The 19,713-nt window shown below is 39.9% G+C and overlaps 1 protein-coding gene across 4 annotated transcripts in view; it reads right to left on the bottom strand.

The window, feature by feature from the left end:
- Positions 1–358: 358 nt before the first annotated feature.
- Positions 359–19,713, bottom strand: part of pcnt (pericentrin) — a 45,167-nt gene continuing 25,812 nt past the window's right edge. For 2 of the 4 annotated variants that reach the window (XM_032547000.1, XM_032547003.1), the window contains 29 exons: positions 18,628–18,788; positions 18,207–18,373; positions 17,894–18,075; positions 17,009–17,171; positions 16,674–16,916; positions 16,054–16,286; positions 15,794–15,901; positions 14,726–14,746; positions 14,145–14,381; positions 13,283–13,456; positions 12,983–13,135; positions 12,644–12,826; positions 10,904–11,902; positions 9,164–9,334; positions 8,887–9,076; positions 8,470–8,804; positions 8,263–8,365; positions 7,713–7,885; positions 7,361–7,639; positions 7,097–7,251; positions 6,865–6,994; positions 5,149–5,937; positions 3,884–4,096; positions 3,524–3,739; positions 2,723–2,949; positions 2,563–2,642; positions 2,133–2,274; positions 1,925–2,052; positions 359–1,304 (listed from right to left, as the gene is read on the bottom strand). In XM_032547000.1, coding sequence (XP_032402891.1) covers positions 1,273–1,304; positions 1,925–2,052; positions 2,133–2,274; positions 2,563–2,642; positions 2,723–2,949; positions 3,524–3,739; positions 3,884–4,096; positions 5,149–5,937; positions 6,865–6,994; positions 7,097–7,251; positions 7,361–7,639; positions 7,713–7,885; positions 8,263–8,365; positions 8,470–8,804; positions 8,887–9,076; positions 9,164–9,334; positions 10,904–11,902; positions 12,644–12,826; positions 12,983–13,135; positions 13,283–13,456; positions 14,145–14,381; positions 14,726–14,746; positions 15,794–15,901; positions 16,054–16,286; positions 16,674–16,916; positions 17,009–17,171; positions 17,894–18,075; positions 18,207–18,373; positions 18,628–18,788 — 6,387 coding nt within the window. In that variant the 3' untranslated portion in view covers positions 359–1,272. The remainder of the gene's footprint in view (positions 1,305–1,924; positions 2,053–2,132; positions 2,275–2,562; positions 2,643–2,722; positions 2,950–3,523; positions 3,740–3,883; positions 4,097–5,148; positions 5,938–6,864; positions 6,995–7,096; positions 7,252–7,360; positions 7,640–7,712; positions 7,886–8,262; positions 8,366–8,469; positions 8,805–8,886; positions 9,077–9,163; positions 9,335–10,903; positions 11,903–12,643; positions 12,827–12,982; positions 13,136–13,282; positions 13,457–14,144; positions 14,382–14,725; positions 14,747–15,793; positions 15,902–16,053; positions 16,287–16,673; positions 16,917–17,008; positions 17,172–17,893; positions 18,076–18,206; positions 18,374–18,627; positions 18,789–19,713) is intronic. The other 2 variants (XM_032547001.1, XM_032547002.1) reach the window with 2 other exon arrangements.

Genomic DNA, 19,713 nt, shown 5'->3' with positions numbered 1-19,713 from the left:
CTCAAAGTCATCATTGTACAGATATTGTGAGAGGTGATCATAAACTCAAGACGATCATAATGTGCCACGGAACATATTTATCACAAATGATACTGTCAATGCAATTCTTAATTAAAATATATACTCAAGTTTTCCTGACTCCTGGTTTAATAATGTCTAATTCAGACATTTGCAGGGCGTATTGTCAACTTAGAGGAATAAATGTTTGAAACTTTTTTCAAATACATGCTTCACCTGTTACCACTTAGAAACGGAAATAAAAAATGGTACCCTTTTTTATTTTTGTTATATTACAATTACATACATAACCCAACTCCAATGTTTGCGATTCCAAAAATCAATTTGTATTATGTTTTGTTTTTTATTTCAAGTCCGTGTTCAAAACTAGGTTCACTGGTTTTACTTTGAAAAATGCATTTAAAAACATGAATGTCAGTTAATGTCAGAGGGGTTCACCACTAGAAACACAGATGAAAAACTTAAATCATGAAGTCCATGGGGTTTATGTAGCCAGCATCTACATTTATGTTGGTTTATGTAGATGCTGACTGTTCTTTTCACTGTGCTTGGTTTCTGAACTGTGACTTTAGGCCCCAGTTCAAATATTTCTTAAGTTATTTCTAGATAGGAGTTGGTACCAGCTATCAGATACCAAACAGTAGATGAGTAATAAAGTATTCAAGAATAAAACAGGAAGTGTTCACCAGTTCAGTGTGCTCTAGCGTGATCCGTTTACTCTGATTGATATGGTGTGGTTTAAGGGTTCTCAATTGTAATTTATGCCAAAATCTGGCAGGCATATTAAATTGGATTAGGTTGGATTAAAAATATGTCATGAAAGTCAAGATTTCAGGAAAAGTTCAGTTTGGTAAAGAGAGCATAGTGTCTTCTTTAATCATGCTAAAGTAAAAGCAAACAAGGAAACACATTTTATCCTCATACAACAATCTGCTCACTCAGAATAGTGTGTTGATCTCTCATATCCAGCATAAAACCAGAGCAGACATGTACAATCACTCTATAACATAAAAAAGAAGCACTATTTGAAATTATGAGACATTTTTGTTCGAGCTGCGTCTTTAAAATGATGTTCAAAATAGCAGGCATACAAAATAAAATTCACATGAAAAAAAATACAAAAATAATTTATGCATTTAAAAGAAATTATGTGAAATAATAATAAAAAAAACGATTATAAACATCCTTCAAGGCATTAAGGCATGGTCAGTTTGGTGCTAACACAAAGGCAACATTCAGGCTTCGGTGGATGGATTACTTTGGGTGAGACTGGAAGGCAGAGGAACCTAAAAGACAAAATACATAAATGAATTATTTAAATCCGTATTCACCCTTAAGTATGACTATCATGTATATACACTGACAGTAGTAACAAAGACACTTCTAATGATGTTGACATTGTGTGATTAGCAGTTGTATTATAATTAGCATAATTTTCATTAATCTTAATGCAAATTACATTTCACAGTCTCACATAGTTTTTGAAAACTTTATTATCATTTCTCATTTATAAGAGAAAGTGTTCTGTGTGTACATTTCTGTTTATTTTCCCCTTGAGTTTTTATAAATTTCTGGATATTTCAAAGTCCTATAAACTATTACTGGACAGTAATTGGGTTTTAAATTAAAAAAAGTTAAAGTCTAGTACTTTAACTGTGCAATTTTTCCTGAGTTGAACTGTTGAAACCTTCTGCTTTCAACCATAAAAAATCTGAAAATATGTGTTTAATGTTTCAGAGAGGGTTGCTTAGAAATGTAGATGATTTAGTTCTTTTTATTTTGTCCCCATCTGGGCAGTGACTGGGCGGTGAGAGAGAAAGAGGAAGCCAGTCCACTTCTGACCATTGCTCGTTTGAACACTATGTGCCAGTTTCAGGAAAACCAAGATAAACTGTCCTGAACTCACCTTGTCTGTTTCCCACCAGCCTCTGCTGGACTCTCTCCAGATGATGGATATAGTCTGTGAGAGAGCGTTCTGGATCCTGGGATGTTCCAGCAGAGTGAGCAGAAGTTAGGCGGGAACTGGAGTGGGGCCTGAAGATGGAAAGCTCGGTGAAGAACGGCTTAACAAATTTCACAAAAATTCGAAAAGTGTGTTTTAAATTATTCCAGACCTTCTTTGCAGTCTGAATGTCGATTTGCCGGGTGGAGCCAGAAATGAGAGAGTGCCTCGTTGGGCGTCGCCTCTGTCTCCGTTTTGTGCCGAGTAAAAATTTATTTTTGGCTGCTGCTGCCTTAAAACGTCAGCTTTAGGTGCTGCAAAAGACATGACAATGACAAACTGAGTCACAGTGCTTTAAAAAGCATTCATATATCTAGAGATTTTTCACAGTTTATCGAGACCTGAAGCTGGAATTGAAGGTTAGATGGTTTCATAAAGTACTGAGTCTGGGGGGGCTTAATATAAATCACACCATGTGTTTTAGATTTGATTTAAAAACTTAAAATATGGATTAGTTTCCATTCACTTCACATATAAAATCTCCAAAATATATACATTTTTACTGTATCCAAATGTTACTTCTGCAATTTGTGCATGTTAACCTGTAAAATGTCCATTGATGGTTCCGGATAATGCAACCCTTCTCACTGCTCTTTGCCATTTCCTGGTCAGAAATCTCATCCTACAAACAGAAAACAATTTGAAGTTAATTGTATCCATCCACAGGGCTCAGAAAGATGAGACGCTTCATTTACGCCTCACCTTGACACAGCTATTACAACTCGAACCACAGCCCTGAATCTCCTGATGGGCCTGCGCTTGTATGTGAGTGGAGACGAGGGCCGCACTCCCATCCGAGCAATGAGAGACAGCGTGGCCTGCTCACAGTCCTGGAATCCTCCCAGCAGCAGGATCAGGTATCGCTTCTGGTAAACCAGAGCTTTCCTGAAGCTCTCGGCGCGCAAGTAGCGCTCGTAGTAACGCTGTAGCTTTAAAACCGAAAACAGAAACTGTTACTTTAAAAAGAAGAGTTGAACTAGTTTCACTTGGGGTCGTTTTGCAAAGCTCAGACGACATGTAGTCATTAAATTACAGAAAGATTTTTAAAAAAGATTTTAAAAAGTACCCTGATACAAAACAGGGATGAAACATTTAGTGTGTCCAGATTTTGGGGCTGCATCTTTTGAAGGACCAGACCTACTTCGGGTCAGAAACGGGCGACTGAAATTGGACGGTGTATCCTGCAGATTTATTCTGCTGCAAACCTAATTTTTGTACTGCCATATTTTAATATACTTTTACCTAAAACTGTACTCCTGTCCCGCTTCATTCACCATCGTTACAAAAACAAAAATGTCTCATTCAGCTGTACTGAATTTTGGGATAGGGTGGACTGCCAAAGATACGCCAGACCCATCCATCAAATCCATGAACAGAAGGATGCATTCGGAGGCGCCTTGAATTTGGACATCCTTTGTCGCATCACTGTGACATTATCGGCTTTCGAAGGATGCAGCCCCTGAATTTGGACCCAGCCTGTATCGTTTCTGTGCCTGTACTGACCCTGTGGTGGCAGACTGGATCACTGACGGGTTGATTCTCCGTTTCTGTGGTGACCTTGGCAAGTTCAGACTCTTTGCGCTGCAGCTGTTTCTCCAGGCTGGCGAGTCTGCTCTTGAAGGTGGCACTCTCCTGACTCACGGACGACAAGCGCTCAGTCAAATCGGAGTTCTCCTTCAGCAATGTCTGTAGCAGATTGGATGACGATGTAGACACCCTCTATAGTGAGAAAAAAAGAAGCATTTTTTTAATCAAATCTCCTGAACACAAAATTATATTCCGAGTTTAAAACTAAACATATTTAGTATGACAATTGTCCCGAATTTCATTCAAAGAGATCACAGGTAATAAGGATTTTAAGACCTGTTGCTGTTGCAGAGAGACACCTGCTTGGGCCCCGTCCATATGGGAGATGCTGATTGGACGCTGTGGGGAGATTACTTTATGGTGTAGCAGTTCTTTCTGAGCTGCCATCTCTCTCTCCCGTTCCCTGTTTTCTCTCTCCAGGTCTGCAAGAGTCTGCTGCAGCTCCTGCATGCGTTGCTGGTCTTGCTGCCTCAGTAACTCCAACTCCAACTTTGGAAAGAAACAAGATGTCATGTGCTTGTGCTTCTTTAAAACAAAAACTAAACAAAACACACTTCACATAATAGGAGTACTTTTGCAAATGTAGTATGCGTAGGAAATAGGAATGCAAGTTATCAATGAGTTGATCTAAAGTTATTTGTTCTTATCAATAGACTAATGATTAATTTATAAGCGGCCATTTTCTTAAAATCTGAGTTTTCTCTTGAATGGAAAGGGCCAACTGTTGTTAAATTACATTAAGGGTTACTGTTTTTATAATATCCTGAATTAAAAAATACATGCATATTATTTTCTCTCAGCCATATTAAATGTTGACTGAATAAACAGAAAATTGTGGTGTTCTCACATTATTAAACTTAGACATATTTATAAAATCTAAAAACCCCCCAAAAACTCCCAAGAACCACTTAGGTTGCTGAACAGAAAAATAAAAGATGGAAAGAATAAAATATGTGAAACACTTAATCCTCCGTTGCTCTTGAAGAAACATTAATACTTCGCTTCATGGAGATCATTAACTCACGACAGCCCTCAAAAATCAACCGTGCTTGGTGGCATAATGTTTGGATTTTTTTCCCCCAATCGTGGTACAATTTTCCTGTGTTATCCTCTCCGCTTTTATGTCATCACAACCTCCTCACCTTCGTAGCACATCAGTAATTTTACAGCTCGACTGAACGGGTCTACTGAGATAAAACCTAAGGAACTTATCAAGTTTTTATATTTTGCAACAAAACCACATAAAGTGGCTTCTTGAATGCCACACTGGACTCTGAATCATCTCTCTTCCCCATTCTGGGGCATCTCCTCCTTTATTGGAGCCAGTTGATACAAGAATAAAGATGGAGGACAAGAAGTTGATGAACAGGGGCGCCATCTGCTGGATGACGGCCAAACTACAACACTAAAAGAAGGTCTAAGCAGACATTACTAGTTAATCGATTGGAACTAATTTTAAGCTAATAAATCATTAATCAACGATCGTAATTCAATTAAAAGTTTGCATCCTCAATAAGAAATAATTAATACTGGTAATTTACCACTTTGTTATTAGTCCTGTCCTGAAGCATTTCTCTCTCCAACACCTCTTGCCTCTCTTTTCTCCTCTCCTTCTCCAGTTGGGCATCTTTCTCCCTTTCTTTCTCCTTCAACAGATTAAACCTCTCCTTCAGCCCTTCTAGTTCGATGTCTTGGAGTCTGGACCGCTGTCGCTCCATCTCTAGAGCGCAGCTAAACTCCCGGTTTTGCTCCTTCAAGGTCTCCATTGCAGTTCTCTGCCAGGAAGCGGCTTCCTTCTCCCTCTGAAGTTCTTCCAGCCTTATTCTGTCTTCTTCCCATTTTCTCCTGCTTTCCAGGAGCTCGCCCCTGAGTTTGTCCGTCATAGCTGCCAGGTCCTCCCCCTGCCTTTGCTCCTGCTCCAGCTGGGAGCGCAGACCAGAGATGAACTTCTGATCCCTCGCCGTATCCTCCTCATGTCTGCAACTCACCTCGTCTATCTGTCTAGAGCAAAGCTGCCGCTCCTCTTCGAGCTTCCTGTGAGAATCCGCCAACTTACAATGACTTTCAGCGAGACCGGACTTGACTTCGTTCAGGAGGCATTCGGCTTGATCCTTTTCCTGCAGGAGGAGTTCCTGTTGATGGCTGAAACGTTTGTGTTCATCTTCCAGCTCTTTCTGGGCATCCTGCAAACGTTTCTCTAACAGGCCGCTACGGGACTGTTCGATTTGGAGCTCCTGTCTGAGGTTGCTGCAGGCCACTTTCTCCTGCTCCACCTGAGCCTTTAGAGACATGACTTCACTCTTGAGCTTCTCAGAGGAAACTTGAACAGCCTGGAAAGGAAAAATGATATATATCAAAATTTAAGATACATTTCAAGATTACGTTTTTTTAAACATAATCAAAGACAGGTCTAGAATTGGGTGCAGAAATAGTTGCTGGGAGATTTTGACAACAGGTTTATAAAGCTAAAAGCATACTGGTTAAATTCAGTGTATGAACAATCAGGTGTTGACAATATAAAATAAAAAATAAGCGTTTTGGTTTTTTTTTTTACATAGCATGCTGATTTTTACGTTTCTTTTTGGCCCCACCACATATTTTGGAACATGAACTTTTAAGACAGTAAAAACATTTCTCACAAATCTTTAAAAATAGAAACAAAATAGTCATACAAGTTCCAATCACTGCCCGACTCCCCTCACACCCATTTTAGTTTATTATGCTAAATATGAACTTGACCTTCCAGCAGAATATTGAACAGAACGGCACGTTACACACTTCCAAGGCAGTCCATTTCCTCATACAGTCCTCTCCATGTCCCACTTTATACTAGCTTGTGTTTTTATGTGTCCTCACTTCCTTTGTGCCGTTTCACCCAACAGATCAGCAGCTACAGTCTTAAGTCTATGTATATGCTATTGTTGATCTTGTGTTTATTGTTTTGCATAAATAGTGAACTATTAATCACACGGTTCAGATTCTATCGTATTGTTGCAAGTACAAGAAAACGTCAAATATGATTCCTAATCTGCACATCACTTCAATCTTACAGCAGTATTTTAGCATTTATGAATTTTAACATCCAAATTGACAAAACCCCAAGACAAGCATCTAAATAATCTGTCTTTTTTGCTTTATCCTACCCTCATATAATAAATTACGTTTTCTAAAATATCAATAGATTTTAGTTTTTGCATTAGATAAACAAAATAAAGTAATTAGATGGATCAATGTATTTCTGTTGGTTCTCGTCTAACCTCCATCCTTTCCCCTCTCTCTCGGTCTTTACAGAGAATCAGAGCTCTCTCTTGTGCCAGCTCCTGCTGAAGCTCCTGGAATCTGGTCTGTTCTGTTCTCAAGGCCTCTTCAGCCTCCTCTGCAGCCAGCCTGACAAACATAAATAAGCACAATGAGTTCCAAGCTTTGAAAATCTATTTTAAAACACCGGAACAAACAGTGAGTAACAGAAATAAAATTTGTCAAATGTACCTGAGAGAAAGTATTTTGTTCTTATGCTCTTGTAGAGAATTGTGGGCACATTTCAGCTGCCTCTGGTTTTCCTCCAGCTCTGCCCTGATCTGGGATTCAACATCTCCATCAGACTGTAGGTGGCTTCTGTGCCAGCCATCATCAGTGTAATCAGTCTTAAGAGGAAAAAAAATAGTTCTTTAACCCATATGACAAACAACCCCCAAACACATTTGTACTCTAAATTCCAAACAAATGACCCAATGTTAAATCATAGAAACTCACTTGTGTTTGTCTTTGTGCCATTCGACAGAGCAGCTCTCTAAGAGCGACCACAGTCTCCTGCAAGGCTCTCTTCTCCTGCTGCCAGTTCATTGGAGGATTGGAGGGAGTTGAATTATCCCTGCAGTCCAGTGCAGCCGAGCTGTCTCCAAAGCGATGCCGGGTCCGACTTGGTGAGAAGTTCTTTAGATCCAAAGTGTTGGCTTGAGATGAAGGAGCGCAGCGACGCTGGCTCAGTGTGAGAATCCTGCAGCTTTCCTGGTAAACCTTTTTCAACAGAGCCTGCGGAAAGACGTGAGAACTACGTGAAACTCAGGCTTACAATCGGTTGCAACTATTCCGGGGCAAAGCCCACCTGAAGCTCGGGTGACAACAAGTCATCGCTGTAGCTCATGCTTCCTGCCGCGCTGTCCGTGTTGGCTGTGGGGTTTATTCCTCTGCAGCGCAGATACTGGACAAACTGAGCGTCCAGTCTCTCCGTTTGTTCCAGCTCCACTCTCAATCGAGCTCCCAGTTCTGAACTCACATCTGAATGGCAGAAAGAGGAGAGAAAGTCTGTTGGTTTCCCTGACATTTTTCCATCTCAAAATACAATTATTTTCTCAATTTTTCAACCCTTTTGAGAGAGTATTAAAAGAATTACTCTCTCAAAAAGACATGTCAGGCTTTAAAGTTAACCTAAAGAAAACCAGAGAAGTTGAATAGACAACTATATTCAAATGAAAACAATACAATTAGAGAGGGGCATTTATATTGTTAAATGTCTTTTTAACAAAGTATTTTTTCAGAAGACTCTACTTTACACAGAAACAACTGCATAACAAAATATAAAGGCAATATATTTGACTCATAATATGATGTAGCTGTCAAATGCTGCCTAACTGCTGGAGAACAGCGGGACTTACTGCTCCCATATCCATCACTGTTCCATTCTTGAGCTGAGAAGGAAGAAGTGGAGCCGAGTGGAGACGGAGGCGCCGTCAGGTCAAGCTCTTCCAACTCGTCAAGCTGAGAAAATAATTTAAAAATACAAATATTTATATACATATTTAAGCTTTTCTTAAAAAGGCGTTTAAAATGCACATGATTAAAAAAAATATTTCACAGCATACTTTGTCAGGGTCCAGCGAATCGAGCACGGAGAAGTGGTCGGACGCGGTCAAAGAACCCGGGGAGTGGGTACTCTGGGTGGCTGGATCTGGGGTGACCGTCCTGGAGTGTGGAGGCTCCATCACAACCCCTGGAGAAATTTTAACCTGGGGAAGATCCTGACCTGTACAGTTCAGACCACTGAGCTCAGACAGACGGGAATCGAGGACAGAGACTTGGAAGCGCTCCCTGATTTGGTCCTCGGAACATTCGAGTTTTCTCAGAACCTCCGGGGAGCTCAGAGAGGCTTCATCACGAGAGACCGAAAGAACATCCTCAAAAGCTCTGTGAGAAACGTCTGAGAGAAACACGAAAGTTTTTGTCAGTTTGATCAAATAAAAAAGGTACCTCTTGAATATTAATATTTAATTGCTATGCACCCTTTATGTGGCAGTCCTGATAGTGAGGATCCGTCTCTTGTTGTTGACACAGTCGACGGAGCTGCTCCAGCTCTCTGCGCTGATAGGCTAGTTCCTCTTCCTGTACGCCGACGTCCTGCTGAAGACGTTCAAGCTCTGCCTTCATTCGCTGGTTTTCAGCTTCCAGGTCAACAAGATGTCGCCGTTTGATCTGAAGGGCAGAAGTTACTTCCATCAAAACCAATCAAAAGCACCTAAAGATCACAACAGATACAGTTTTCAGCTTTCATATTCCCACCTCTCCGTTCTCATGAGGTTTTCCGGTCCTTTCTGAGCTGATTTTCACTCCTTGTTTCACTGCTGCCAGCTCAGTCTTAAGAGCTTCATTTTGAGCCTTCAGCTTTTCACACTCAGAGTTCCTCTGTCTCAAGGAAGCCTCTGCTTTGGCCAGGGTAACATCAGCATGGGTCTGGAAGAAAGGTAAAAGTAAATAGAAGTGAGCTTTAAAATCCACATACTTTGCTTTTCATTTGACTAAACAGAAGATTTCACAAGCATCACATAAAGTGGAGTTAAACGTCTTGTGACGTACATTAATGCCAGGCTCTGCTTTGAATGCAGTGGAATATTTGTACCAGAAAGGCTGCAATTGCCTAAAATTAGCTACACACACAACTACAAACAGAGCTGGGCAGACCAACGATGCTACAAACCAAACCTACAAAACGCCGTCTTAGAAGAGAAAACATTGCACCTTACCACATCCTGTTCAGACAGAGCGACTAAAAAAACCCAAACTAAGACTCCAACAGTGTTAAAGCTAAGAGCCAGCATAGATTTTCCTCATTCTTCCTCATTCTAAAGAGACACTTCCTCTCGTTTCTGCAGCCAGCGTTGCACCACGTCATAACCCCTAACTACAACCAGATGTGGTCCTGCCTGCAGCAGCTTTAGCAGCTGTATGTGCGGCAGAAAAGCGACGCGATATTGCTCGCTTTGAACAATGCCAGGCTTGAAGTTCTATGAAGGTTAACATTAATATCTTTCTTAAAGGTCAAGTTAATAAAAGAGCTAAAATAAAAAACAACAAAAAAAGTAATTTACAATCATACCATGTCTTAATCAAAAGTCGGATATAAATTAATCATAACTGAAAGGGGGAGAAAAAAAACTAAAACCATGGCTTTCCACCTGCTAACTAAAGCTAAAATCAGAGTGATTTTTTTTCTAAAGGTAAACAGCTGTTGCTAGGTTACAGTGTTGCTTCCTCTTCACTCATTTATATTATGGCAGGCTGTTGTAACATAAAATCGGCTTCACTACACTTTCTCTTCAGACATCTGAATTTAGTTTATGACTAGACTTATTAATAAATTCCAACTTCCTATCACAAACTGTCAGTATTGTTGGGATTAGTGCATCTGTTTGCAAACAGGATTAAAGTACATTTTAATGCTAAATGCTAATGTTTTGTTCTAGTGGCTTTAAAAAAAATCTCATACCAAACTCTGGCTTGGTCTTCTTAGGATGTTTTGGGGATTTTCTGATAATTCCTGTATTTTTAATGAATTTTTGAAATTCTTAATTGGATTATTTTCCAATATTTCAGCCTCTGCGCTTCAGAATCACGCAGCAAATCTGGATTTTTTTATTCATCTTTTTTGTATTCTGCCAATAAAGACTAATGATGATTTTGACTATATTGTTCTTGGATAAAATCTCAGCATTTGATAAACTAACTAATGCAGCCATAAACCTTTTGAAAATGTTTTTATAACCTCTGTATTTTTTTAACTTAAAATTTAAAAGCCTTTAACAAAAAAATAAAATAAAATAAACACCAATACAGGTTTGAACATTAGAGGGTGCTAAAACAAGAATCAGTTTTTATAAATGGATTTAGAGATCAATGAAAAACGCTAAGGTAATGTGTAGTCTTTATTTCTGTTATTTCTGATCTAGAAGAATCATCTTCTTCTAGATAAGTACAGAATATTTAATATTGACTCAAAAAAGTTATTAACAATTTGACACTCACCAGAAACTCTTTTTGAGCCTCTTCTTGACTGGTTTCTTGGTCCCTCAGCTTAGCCGTCAGCTCCTGGATGAGGACATTCATCGAACCAACTTCTTTTCGGAGGGTTTTGATTTCCTCCTGGAGCTGACACTCTCTCCTCCTCAGCGCTTCACGTTCTGCTGAAAGTTCTCCCTTCCCAGTCTCCAGAGTTTTAATCCTCTCTCTTCCCTCTGCCACCGCTTTCTCCATCTCCACGTTTTCCGCTCTTACTTCCTGCACCTGCCTCTCATAGGTGAGGTTGGCTTCTCTGAGGACCTCCATTTCCAGCTTCATCTCATTGTAATTTGTTTTTAAAGCTTCGATCTCTCCCAGTCTCTCTTGTTCGTTGTTTTGCAAGTCCAGGAAAATGGAGTCCAGGCGGGCTTTCTCTTCACGCACCGCAGTTGCCTCTTCGGCTTCAACTTTTAAACCGTCCCTCTCCTCCTCTGACAGTTTTCTCTTTTCTTTCTCTTCCTCCAGCTCTGTCTCCTTCAGCCTGAGGAGACCCTGGACTTCATCGAACTTTTCCCTCTCGACTCCGAGTCTCCTTACAAACTCTTCCCCTTGTGTCCGATACTCCTCCTCCTGTGTGAGCAGCAGGCGCTCGAGTCCTTCCTTCTCTGCTACGGCAGTCTCAAACTGACTCTGCAGGGCTTTGAGCCGAGAGTGAAGAGAAGAGGAGGCGGCGGAACGTGTGAGGCTGATCTCGTGCTTCAGGCTGTTCGGACCTCCCCTCCTCTCCTGGAGGGTCTCCATGTGCGGCTCTGGGCTGGGGGAGGGAGAGGGATTGATGCTGTCGCCGTCCTGAGAGTCGCTGACTTCGTGCAGGTTAGGACCCAGGGTGGCGAGCTCTGCCTGCAGCGTGCTGATGACCTCATGAAGCCGCTCCTCTTCTTCCTGCTTCTCCTGACGGACTCTTGCGACTTCAGATTGAAGATGTTCCACCTGAGACCGCAGATCCTCCAGCTCAACCTCCAGGACCTTTAAGAGGGAAAAATAAGCAAACATTTTCCGATCAGGGTTTGTGCCACTTTTCCCACGGTAAAATTTAAGCACTTTTCAAGCATTTTCAAGGCAAGTTTTCAAACTTCCCCAGCATCAAACATAGATAAAAACAATACAAATGATTGTTTCAATTCACTATTTTATAATATCATTGATTACTGTTAATAATGTGTTATGATAGTATTCTACCTTTTACGGAGGGGACAAAGTAAACTAAAATATAACAATTTAATGTTTTGAAATGAAAACACTAATAAAAAAAATCCACAGATATCAATAACTAAAGTATAAAAAAAAAAGTGTCTTATACTTAACAAATTACAAACAAATGTCTGAAATTGTTCTTGTGAAGTTTTCTGGCATTTAGCTAATTTAGGTAATTCTAACTGACCAAAAACAAGGCAAGTTTGGTCTGATTTAATTTCGGACGGTGAGAAAAAATGTGTCTGTGTCTTTTTATTAGGTGTATGAAAATATCTGGTTTCTACTGAAAATAACGTTTTCCAAATTTAGGCTTTGAGTCAAGCATTAGATTGCACTTTATTACAAAACTGTGCAGGTTGAATATCAAGAAATTTCAAGGACTTCATATAGAAATCAAGCACTTTCCAAACCTTGAAAACACCTAATCAAAATTCAAGTATTCGTACACCCCTGCCAAATGTTTCAACATAATGTACCCAAACAACTTCTGGAGAAACTTGTCAGAATGCTTACACCGACTCGGTTGTCCCTTGAACTCTCAAGCTCTTGTTCAAGTTTTTGGATCTCGCAGTTCAGATGATCGATCTCCTGATTTTTCTCCTGAAGAAGTGCAGCAGGGAGCGTCTCTTCCTCATTTTCTGCCACCTGAACTTGTCCCTTTTCTTCATTTACTTCAGTGAGGGTGGACATCGTCTCCTGTCAAACACAGCAGTTTGCTTACACTTCCAATATGAGTTACCAAGGTGGAAAAGATGGAGGTTTTTCATTTTATGATGCCTGTGGTTACCTTCAAACACAGTCTAAAAAATTCAAATTAAAAAGAATTGGATGTGTCAACAAAACAGTTCTCACTTTGAGGGTATAAATTTCCTTTTGAAGCTCTTCAACTTGAGCCGCATTCTTATTCATCAGTAGTTCAAGCTGAGCTGTGAGGCGTTTCAGTTCAACCTCTTTTTGGTGCAAGTCTCTTTGCACGTTTTCCAACTGGCCAAGCAAGACCTCGACCTACGAGACACAATGATGATGGATTAAAAAATACATATTTCAGAGGATATTCCGTCATTCCTATTTTAACCATAAGGTGGCACTGCAGTCGAATGAACAAATCTGGTGACTAAATAATTGAACAGTTTTAGACAGAGCCTGACAGACCTCTTGCTCTTTACAGTGTAGGTTTTGCTGGGTAGTATCCAAGGCATCCCTAAGCTCCTGGGTGGGGTCACGGGTGTTGTCGTGGTAACAGTGCCTCGTCTCATCCAGTTTAGACTGCAAAGCTGAGATTTGGAGCCTGCTGGACAGCTGCTGCTGCTCCAGAGCAAGCTTATCCTTATAGAAAAGGGAAAAATAGAAAAAAAGAGGGAATTATTGAAAAACATGTTTGCTGACATACAGAACCACTGAACCGTTCAAAACCCTGAAACTCATTCATGTTTGAGGGTTTTGATTTTAATGTGACAAAGTATATTAGGATTTTATATGACAGAGTCAATCTGAAGTGTGGGGAGTGCATTTGTAATCAGCCCTTATCACTGAATAAAATCTAGTGAAGTCTTTAATTTAAATATTTTATATATATATAAAATTACTAAAAGTCCTACTTGCATTATGTCGGATTCATGTATGCAACATGGCAAATTTGTGTAAGAAGGTGCTCTGGTCTTCATGGACAAAAATTGCCCATTTTTTATGTTTTACAATGAGCATTGTAAAACATCCTCATTGTAAAACATGGTGGTGGCAGCATCATGTTGTGCATATGCTCTTCTTCAGCAGGGACAGGGAAGGTGCTCAATTCATGGGTTCAGATGTAGAAAGACTTCAAAGAAAAGACTTGCAGAAAAGGTTTTCCTCAAACTATTCACTCTGGGAAGCTAAACACAAACATATGTTCTTTGGTGCATACAAAACACCTCAGCGTTTGTGGATTCAAGGTGGCAAACCGGAAAGAAAAAAAACTGAAAGAGTGTAAATACTTCCACTATAACTGATCTGGGAGTGTGTTAGCAGCTCTTACTTGTGTGAGCTCCTGTTCCCTTTGCTTTGCTTTGTGCAGCTCTTGCTCCAGTTTGTTGACGGTTCGAACGCTTTCCGCACTGTTGAGTAGCGCTTGTTCCAGCTCTCGGATCCGTCCTGCTAGCTTGTCTATCTCCTCATTGCGCTCTGCTAGATCGCGCTGCGCTTGCTGATTGGCCTCAAGTAATGAGGCATGGTCATCTGTTTTATCTTTGACCATAAACTGAAGGCTCTCCACCTGCAGTGATAACAGGAACAGTTTTTTTTTCTTCCAAACTCAAATATGGAGTAGAGAAGGTAGAATTAAAAAGGGAAAACTACAAGGTTTGCAATAAAAGTGATAAAAGCCATTCCAGATTTGCAGCCAATGATCAAAATATTAAAGGTAAAACATCCCCAAGAGCAATGACCGAGATAAAAAATGCGTTGGAAATATTCTACTTGCTACTGAATGATGGTAAAGAATACTGGACTCATGACAAACGCAGTTAAAAAGACTGTGGAGGATTACAGAGGAATAGGGGAAGTCATGCACAAGTGTCAGAGGAGCTATGAAAATTACACCACAGTTAGATTCCATACCTGCAGCAGCAAGTCTTCAAACTACAGCAATCCATTCAGCACAGGGATAAGCACATAGCAACAGTCAGGCTCATTGGCATTCAAAATGCAGTATCAATAATTCAATTAATTGATTTGTGTCCCAGTTGGAAAATTACAAAAAAATCATACGTGGGAAGCACAAACTCACAGCCTAAAAACAAGTTTAAACTTCAGTATAAGATTTCTGCCTTAAGCATTTATGCTGAGAAACACTGATGATTTTGTAAGATCATTTATGTTAGTTACACAACAATTCAAACACACAGCACTGGGTTAAAATAACCTTGATACAAGGGCATTTAGAGCAAATTTACAATTACTGACCCAAATCATGTCTGGTTCAGTTCACCATGTTGCCCATTTTTTGTCTCCGTTTCCTGCACGTCTCACTGTATTTTTATCCCTACTTGACTACTGCATAGCACTGAATTCCTCTTGGATAAATGGTAAATTTCAGAGATATTCATAAAAATGCTCACATCTCAGGTCTACAGTTTTATTAGAATCTAACAAAACAAGAAACTACTGACACCCCAAAGAATAGATGCATACAAATATGATCAATGACTTAATTGTTTTACATTAAAATCCAAAAAAATGCAAAGACATTTCTTCCAACTGGTGCCCATTAATATTGAACTGGATATTCCATTGTTATTACTGACATTATTTAACATGAACTTATTACCTCCCATCACCCCATTTTCACTGATTGTGGCTCTGACCGCACTTTGTGTCATTCAACATTTATGAGAGGTAAGGATCCCACTGATCTACTTCCTGTTGGTAGATCTTATTTATTGGGAGTCGCACATTCCCTTTTCAAACTGATGATTTCGGAAATGTGGTTAAGAAATGTTCTCCTGGAGAGTGAAAAATGCTATTTTGGTTAACATTTAGGAAAATATGCTACCTTTTCATTTAAAAAAAAAAAAAAGTAAGTACCAGACGACCAATGTGACAAAATGGCAAAGAGGCGAAATGATCAGCATTCAGCAGAAAAAAAAAAAAGTAAACGTTAGGAAAACCAGAGGCAACGGCTCTCACCTTGTGTGCCTTGTTGTCTCCATTTCCTGTGTGTCTGAGCTGGGCTTCCAGCCTGCGGATCTCCTGCTGGAACTCGTCTCGCTCATGTTCCCGTTCCACAGCCTGCTCCTACATGCAGCAAAACAAACTGTGTGAAAGACAATCCAAGATGCGAAAATGCGACACTCAAACTCAAGAGCAAGCCAAACAACACATAATATAACATAGAAGTATATTACTTCATATTAAAGGGTATGCTTCATTACAGTTTACAAGCTCACCTCTATAAACTGCCTATCGTGTTTCAGCTGTTTCTCGAGCGCTTGGACACGCTGACTAAGGTCTTCAGAGTGATTCTTGTGTTGCAGCTCTTTCTCCAGGAGTTTAGTTTCCTGATCTTCGAGCTCTCTCTCCAGGTTCCTGAGGCGCAGCGAGAGAGACTTGTGGTCCTTTTCCGCCTGCCTCTGCAAGTCCAGCCTGTCCTGGGTCAGACGCTCCGTCTCTGCCAGCAAAGCTTGGAGAAAACGAAAAGGAAGGGTGAAGGTTGCGAATCTCTTCAAATGTAGATCAGAAAACAAAACAATACAGCTTTAATACACACAGTTACACGTACTGAGCTAAAAGAAGAAGACAACAGCAAATGGCACCGCAACCTTACACTGCAAAGTAATCCCTCCCCCACTCAAACACAAACAGTCACACTCCACTCTGACCCACAAACCTGCGCCAGGATCTAAATTGAGCCAATGGCCAATGGAGAGATGGCACATCTGAGCACAGATATTATATAAGTGCATGGTCAAGGCTGATTCAAAGAGGTGATACAGTTTGCTGCAGAAATATTATTTCATAACATTTAAATTTTTTATTTATTCCATGATTTTGAATGGATTCTGCTCACCTTTCTCTCTCTCCCCAAGTCCAGCAGAGAGATGCTCCTTCTGGCGCAGGAGAATGGTGTGCTCCTCAGTGAGCTCCTGATACTTTCCTCTGACAGCATCCAGCTCTGCGGCGAGACTCTGCATCTTATGCAGCTTCACCTTCAGGCCCTCCAGCTCCTCCACAAGCTTTTCTTCTTGAGCCTCCTTCTGCTGCAGGGACTCCTCTAAGGTAGCTTTTTCAGCCACATAGCCGTCCAAAAGCCCTGAAAACAGCAACAACCGGTATTTAAAGAAAAATAAATAAATTACCAAAGAAATGCTCTCAGAAAAACTCAATTAACAACACGTAGCTGACCCTCTGCCTTGTGGAGCTCCAGCTGGAGGAGAGTCTTCATCTTGGCTTCCTCATCAAGATGCATTGTCAGGAGCTTGTGCTGCTCAAGGAGCTGGGTGGCATCTTCTTTTCCCTGGGTGAACTTCTCCTCAAGGGTAAGATGAACATGGCAAGTCTGCTCCAACTGCAGCAAAAAGACAAATCCAGCGACACTTGGTCAAGTGCTGTCCTACTGTCAAAGCGGACCAATGAAAAGTATTTCTGCAGGTTTCACCAACTCAAATTTAAGACCATTTTGAATAAAATTTAAGACCTGTACCACAAAAAAGTTACAAAAGTATAATTTCATATTTTACATATAATATGGATGCTACATTCACTTGGTAAGTGAATGTAGCATCATACTGGTTGGCAACTGAAGTGACTTAGTGGCAAAGATGAATGTCGTCAAGCCAACTGGCAATAATTTACACTTACCAATGATAGATGTAAAAAAAAAACAAAAACAAAAGGTAGTTAGCAAGGATTTATTAGCAGTTAGCGGTAGCCTCAACCAATTCGAGTCAGAATAGAATGAAGATGTCTGCATGCAATCAAAACTTTTACCCGGCAAAAAATAACAAAAATAACACTACACAGAATATGCCAGAATAAATAGTCCTGCCATGACATTCAAGACCTGTGGTTATTGAATTTAAGGCCAAATTAAATTTTTAAAATGAATTTAAAGGGTTTTTTTTAAAGGATATCCACCCATTATATATAGCTTCTCTAATTAAATGTACTCTTTTTTTTCAAATTTTCCAAATGGATTATTGTACTGCAACAAAATACAAATTAATTCCAAGTCTCTTTGCACATCTTTCCAGGAGCGCAAATAAATCCATGTCTGGAGAGTTTCTTTACCTGTGTGTGAGCTTGATGGAGCAGGTCCAGGAGCGTCTCCACTGCCAGACGTAACCTGCTGCAGGCTGTAAGAGCAGATTCTTCTCCTCCGGGACTGATCTGAGTGTCTGTAACCAGCAGACTCTCGCACAGCATTTGGGTCAGTTCCATCTCCTCTGATGTCAAATCTACAACTGAAATACCTGTGAATAAGAAAAGACAAATTTATTTTATGTCATTTAAGTGTGTATAAAAAAAATATAGGCAGCTTAAAATGGTTATATTATTCAAGCAGTTTAAATCCTAAATGGAGTAAAGTCTGAGATCAACAGACCTGATTCCTGATCTCTGTGCTCTTTTGAACTTTTCTGTGTCGTCTGTTCATTTGTTTGGATCCTGCTGTTGATCTTTTGTCCAATCAGTTCTTCTGTTGCTATGACACTGCGAAGCATCTCAACCAGCACTTTACTCATTTTCTCATTTGCACCGTACAGTTTGGTCCTGTAGAGAGAAAATAAAACAAAAACAGCAGATTCCGGTTCAATGCTTTTCACACATACAGTTATTGCAGCCATAAATGACATAAGATTTACTGAGGTCGAATTACAGGCTATTTAGTACTAAAAGTACCAAAATCTGAAACATGACAAATGTGGCTGTGCTTAAAATGTGCCACTTATATTTTTAAAAATTACTCAGCAAACATTTCTATATATATTTTATAATTTATTCAAACTGCTATAATAATTACTTACTTTTCCTCTTTGGCATCGTGCAAGTCATCAGTGAGCATCTTCAGCAGGTTTCCCCCCTCCTGGCTCTCTCTTTCCCTTCTTTGGAGGAGAGTGTCCAACGTCTCCATCTCTGCACGTTTCCCGTGCAACTCGTCCTGCAAGCACCCGATTTCTGCACGCAGCTGAAGGAGGAAAACAGTTTTCAGTCATTCCACTCCCAAAACTAAATGTTCCCTCCTTCCCCTTTTATCCATTTTATGGATTGCATCAAGTCGCTTAACTGTTCAGAAAAAGAGTCTTTAAAATTAAGAGTAATTAGTAATCCACACAGACCCCGACGCCTGTTAAAACCGACCAAAATGCAACACACCCTAACTTCTAATCATCCTCGTCCAGCAGCAGGACTGACATCCACTTCTGAGCATCATGTCAGTGCAGCTGGGTTGTACTTCAATCTATCTGAAAGCTGTAATGGTTTCTTTACAGCTCAGTTCTTAATATTCTTATCTTTCATTTCTCTACATCTTCCCTCTTGTTCCCCCCTTTTCCCTCCTCAACTCATCTCCAGCAGCCACCTAGCTCAATAAAACAATGCCACTGCCATGGCAACAGCCTCCACCTCCTGTTAAATCTCTCTATGCCAACCTCATGGAAACCAGAGTGCATGTTAATATTTTACTTTAAAGAGCAAAAGATGTCATGGAAACAAACAAAACAAACAGGAACATCTTTATTGCCAGCGATTAGATGGGGGAGGGAGATGCTAATTACAAAAAAAAAACTGGAAAATCATTTGATAACTACAAATTCACAAAGTCCTTCAAATTGATAAACATTTATGTCGTTCTTTAAAATAAAAACAAACATGTTTTAGTAATCTTCAAAGCAAATAGGATTTCACAAAAAACAACTCAGATTTTGAACATTTATTTTTTATGAAACTTCAACTGAATTTCTTAAATCTCAAAAAGGAAGCAATGTAAAGTTTTTCAACTGGTTGTTCTTCCCCAAATAACCATGACAAAATTGAAGATATTCAAACAATGAATAATACCAATGAGAAGAAAAGTTAGAAAGTAAGAACCTTAACTTGTCACACTTCAAACA

Source organism: Xiphophorus hellerii, chromosome 19 (assembly GCF_003331165.1).
Source record: "Xiphophorus hellerii strain 12219 chromosome 19, Xiphophorus_hellerii-4.1, whole genome shotgun sequence".
Lineage (NCBI taxonomy): Eukaryota > Metazoa > Chordata > Actinopteri > Cyprinodontiformes > Poeciliidae > Xiphophorus > Xiphophorus hellerii.
Note: the sequence above shows the minus strand (reverse complement) of the source record. Positions and strands in the feature narration are given on the sequence as shown.